A 5,139-nucleotide genomic window follows, 5' to 3' on the forward strand; every position below is an offset into this window, starting at 1 on the left:
ACTCTGGAACTCCCTTCCTTTGAGCCTGAGATCTGTGTACTCAGTGGTTTCATTTAAAAAAACAGCTAAAACCCCATCTTTTAAAACTTGCTTTTGGCCATTGGAACAAATTCAGACTTATATTGATGTATACAAATGTAAGTACAGTTTGAATCAGTGCAATTTTATTTTCACACATTAATGGACCACTGAACTTCTCGGCTTATAAAATGTAAAGCCTGATTTAGAAACTACACAAGTAAATATAATGGTCAGAGATCAACATGAACCTAACTTCTCTATTTGACTTTAATCAACTCTGCAGTGGCTCCGTTTCCCCAAATATAAAGTCCAGCATAGAGCGGCTGAGTGAATGTGGTCTGGACTCTGTGGAGGAGAGTCATGGTTTCAGAGACGCTGTAGAAAGACAGAATACCTGCTCTGTGATCCAGGTACACTCCTACTCTGGAGGACCGAGGACCTGAGAGGTCAGTGTTAACATTGTTGTGCAAAAATTTATAACTGTTTGTGTAACAATATAATGCCCAAGATTTGTCATTGTATCCAAATCCACATTCATTTCCCCTCCCTGCTCTGCTGATATTCTTGTATGTGACTGCTACACAAACAGTGCCCCCTCTCCACTCCACCTCACAATAACAACGTCCAGTCAGACTCTCTCTACTCAGGACCTGACGCCATCCAGTAAATCTGTCTGGATGATCAAAATATGACTGTTGTTGTTTCATAAATTTTGCTTTTCTGTTCCCCTCAGATAATAACACATGTGTGTTTGCTGTGTTTGGATCCAGTGTGATTTCATGTGAATATTTAAAGAATTCAGCTCTGGTCTTTGGCTCTGGTTGTGACAGTAAAACATCCTCTGCAGTGACTGTCAGTGAGATGTTTGTCCATTCCTCTCTCAGAATGTCCTGTAGTATATCTCTGGTCTCTGACACAGCTGCTGTCACATCCTCAAAGTAGCTCAGAGGACGAATATTGATGCTGGATGAGTGTGTAGACTCACTGAGTGCTGACAGTGAGGGGTAGTTGTGTAGAAACTGGTTGTGATCCTCTGTGTGTGAGAGCTGCTCCAGCTCGCCGTCTTTCCTCTTCAGCTCAGCGATCTCCTGCTCCAGCTTCTCCTGAAGCTCTTTGACTCGACTCACTTCAGTTTCCTGCTGGGATCTGACCTGCTGCTTCACATCAGAGCTTCTTTTCTGGATGAGAAGGATCAGCTCAGTGAACATCTTCTCACTGTCCTCCACTGCTTTATCAGCAGAGCCATTGATGGCCTCCACCTCCTGTTGAAGCAGCTTCACATCTTTCTTTCGCTCCTGGATTCTCTGCTGGATGTTTAGTCGTCTCACCTCGAGTTCCTTCTGCTTCTCAGTCCTTTCTGCTGCAGCTGGGACTGTTTCATGGCCTTTATGTTCATCCATTGTGCAGAGATAACAGATACTCTGCTGATCAGTACGACAGAAAATCTTCATCACCTCATCATGACGAGAGCAGATGTTCTCCTGGAGCTTCTTGGAGGGGGCCACCAGCTTGTGTTTCTTTAATGGAGCTGCATCATAGTGAGGTTGGAGGTGTTTCTCACAGTAAGAGGCCAGACAGAATAAACAGGACTTGATGGCTTTCAGTTTCCTCCCAGTGCAGACATCACAGGCCACATCTTTAGGTCCAGCATAGCAGTGATCAGCTGGAGCAGCTTGGAGTCCAGTCTTCTTCAGCTGCTCCACTAAATTTGCTAACATGATGTTTTTCTCCAGGACAGGCCTCGGTATGAAAGTCTTCCTACACTGAGGGCAGCTGTGGATTCTCTTCCTGTCCTCTTCATCAAAGTGGGATTTAATGCAGTTCATGCAGTAGCTGTGTCCACAGGCTGTAGTCACCGGATCCTTCAGTAGATCCAAACAGATGGAACACGAGAAGGCTTCTTGGTCCAGCTGAACTCCTTTCTGTGCCATTTCTCCTCTCAGTGTCAGTGACTGTGTGAGTTTCTCTTCCTTATAACTGAAACTAGTCTGAGCTTTGATCTCAACATGTTTCTGCAGTGAATGGAGCCTGTCAGCTCTTACACGTCACCACATGTTGGTTACACCCATCTTCAAAGTGCAGATCTGAAGGGGAGGGAACGAGGAAACATATGGACAGAGAGGAGATGCTGTGTTTAAGAGTATGAAAAAGAGGGAGGGTTATCAGGCTGTGCTTCACTCCAGGAAGAGGAGCAGTTTGAGAGCGATACTGTGTGTTTAACCCTTTTTATTTACTGCTTAGTGTAACAAATGAAAGTAAACTGCAAATTACAGGTAGCAATAAAATAAACTACTAAACAAACCATCTTTATGGTTTAATTTTATATATAGTTGTTTTTTTTGTTTGTTTGTTTTTTACTGTGTAAAAATATTAAACATTGCTGTCAGTACTTTTTTCAAACAATGTCTCTCTGTGCAAAACGTGTTTAGAAACATAAACAACTGTGGGATACAGTTGGCCTGTGAATTTGAACCGGAGGAACAAATATTAGCAGGATCAGCCTGATCTTATTTGTATCCCACTGTAACTTTACTGTGTAAAGTTGAGCTAACATCACCAAAATTTCATTATAAGAAGTGTTTGTGAACTAAAAATCAAGAATGTGAGACACTGTTTGTCCTTGAATGCGTGAATGAAAATACATGTATGTAAGAGCGAAAATATATAAATGTGTACATTAAAATACACGTTGTCACAGTCCTGGATGGGGCCAGTGTGTCCTTCGTGGCCCAACCTATCACAGAATTCATAGTACTGCCCAGCCAATTCCAGTTTCCAACAATGGCAGCAGCTACTTAGTTGTAATAGTACTCTTTTGAATACTTTATTAATTAAATTATTATTTTAAATATTTTTATAATAATATAAAAATACATTTCAAATGCAGCAATGATGGAGGAGCGCGGCTAGTTTGAAGTATTACTCTTTCTTGGCCACAAAATAAACTTTTAACATATTTTCAGACAAGAATGTAGGTGTGTAAACTTCAAATATCTGCTCGGTTTATCAGGATATCACATACTTGCAAAATGTCTGCTACCCATCCGCTCGATACCTGACCGGGTGGTCGAGGCTCACTAGAACCAGCAAGAACAGTGGACTCCCAGCATATCGTTTTCTGACCCCCCCCCCCCCGTGGTCTTTTGCTACTCAGGTTAAACATGATATATACAATGGGATGCAAAAGTTTGGGCAACTTTGTTACTAGTCATTATTTTCCTGTATAAATTGTTGGTTGTTACAATAAATTTGGGCACCCCAAAAAAAGAAATGAAATCAGTATTTAGTAGATCCGCCTTTTACAGAAATTACAGCCTCTAAACGCTTCCTGTAGGTTCCAATGAGAGTCTGGATTGTGGTTGAAGGTATTTTGGACCATTCCTCTTTACAAAACATCTCTAGTTCATTCAGGTTAGATGACTTCAAAGCATGGACAGCTCTCTTTAACTCACACCACAGATTTTCAATAATATTCAGGTCTGGGGACTGAGTCAAGTCAAGTCAAGTCAAGTCAAGCTTTATTGTCACTTCAGCCATATACAGTTTGTACACAGTGAGGCGAAACAGCGTTCCTCCAGGGCCAAGGTGCTACATGCAACATAAATTTACAACATAAATTAACAGAAAATCACTAAACTAGCTAACTAGAGACAAGACAGACTGACCTAACATAAATTACAACATAAATGAACAAAAACTAACTATCTAACTAAAACTAACTATCTAACTAGGTAGGTAGTGCAAAGGAAACCGCAAACATACTTGGTAGGTAGGTAGTGCAAAGGGAAACCGTAAACATACTTGGTATGTAGGTAGTGCAGGAACAGTAAACATAAAAATATTGTGCAAAAAGAGCATTTACAGGTTGATGTGTAAGTCCAGTCTCAATGCTTTGAGGTAGTTGAGTTGAGCTGAGTGATAGAATGTGTGTGTGTGTGTGCGTGCGTGTTTATCAGTCCAGTCCCTTTTTGTTGAGGAGACGGATGGCTTGTGGAAAGAAGCTGTTGCACAGTCTGGATGTGTGTGCCCGAATGCTTCAGTACCTTTTTCCAGATGGCAGGAGTGTGAAGAGTGTGTGAGAGGGGTGTGTCCAATCAGCCACAATGCTGGTGGCTTTGCGGATGCAGCGTGTGGTGTAGATGTCCTTAATAGAGGGGAGAGAGACTCCGATGATCTTCTCTGCTGTTCCCACTGTAGGGTCTTGCGGTCCGATATGGCACAGTTCCCAAACCAGGCAGTGATACAGCTGCTCAGGATGTTCTTGATAGTTCCTCTATAGAAGGTGGTCAGGATCGGTGGTGGAAGCTGGGCCTTTCTCAGTCTTCTCAGAAAGAAGAGACGCTGTTGGGCGTTCAGGAAGCTGGTGTTGAGGGACCATCCGAGGTCTTTCTCCAGGTGGACGCCCAGGAATTTGGTGCTGTCGACGATCTCCACAGAGGAGCCGTTGATGCTCAGCAGTGAGTGGTCGCCTCGTGTCCTCCTAAAGTCAACAACCATCTCTTTTGTCTTGTCAACATTCAGAGACAGGTTGTTGTCTTTACACCAGTCCGTTAGCCTCTGCACTTCCTCTCTGTACGCTGACTCGTCGTTCTTGCTAATGAGACCCACCACGGTCGTGTCATCAGCGAACTTAATGATGTGATTTGAACTGTGTGTTGCTACACAGTCATGAGTCAGCAGTGTGAACAGCAGAGGACTGAGCACACAGCCTTGTGGAGCCCCAGTGCTCAGTGTGGTGGTGCTGGAGGTGCAATTCTTGATCCGTACTGACTGAGGCCTTCGGGTCAGAAAGTCCAGGATCCAGTTGCAGAGGGAGGTGTTCAGGCCCAACAGGCTCAGCTTTCCGATCAGTTGTTGGGGGATGATCGTGTTAAATGCTGAGCTAAAATCTATGTACAGCATTCGAACGTGTGTGTCCTTCTTGTCCAAGTGTGTGAGGGCAAGATGGAGTGCAGTGGAGATGGCGTCATCCGTTGAGCGGTTATGGCGGTATGCAAATTGCAGTGGGTCCAGTGAGGGGGGCAGCAGGGTCTTGATATGTCTCATGACGAGCCGCTCGAAGCACTTCATGATGGTGGGTGTAAGTGCAACAGGGCGGTAGTCGTTGAGACAGGACAC

At 43.7% G+C, this 5,139-nt stretch overlaps 1 protein-coding gene across 1 annotated transcript; it reads right to left on the reverse strand.

Moving 5' to 3' along the window:
* Nucleotides 1-278: 278 nt before the first annotated feature.
* On the reverse strand, nt 279-2,009 carry LOC120439421 (tripartite motif-containing protein 16-like protein). The gene is made up of 2 exons (XM_039610385.1): nt 1,655-2,009; nt 279-1,420 (listed from the first exon to the last, which is right to left on the reverse strand). Exons 1-2 carry the CDS (start codon nt 1,950-1,952, stop codon nt 279-281), a joined length of 1,440 nt encoding a protein of 479 aa, XP_039466319.1. The 5' UTR covers nt 1,953-2,009.
* Nucleotides 2,010-5,139: the final 3,130 nt, after the last annotated feature.

Source organism: Oreochromis aureus, linkage group 3, assembly GCF_013358895.1.
Source record: "Oreochromis aureus strain Israel breed Guangdong linkage group 3, ZZ_aureus, whole genome shotgun sequence".
Taxonomy (NCBI): Eukaryota; Metazoa; Chordata; class Actinopteri; order Cichliformes; family Cichlidae; genus Oreochromis; species Oreochromis aureus.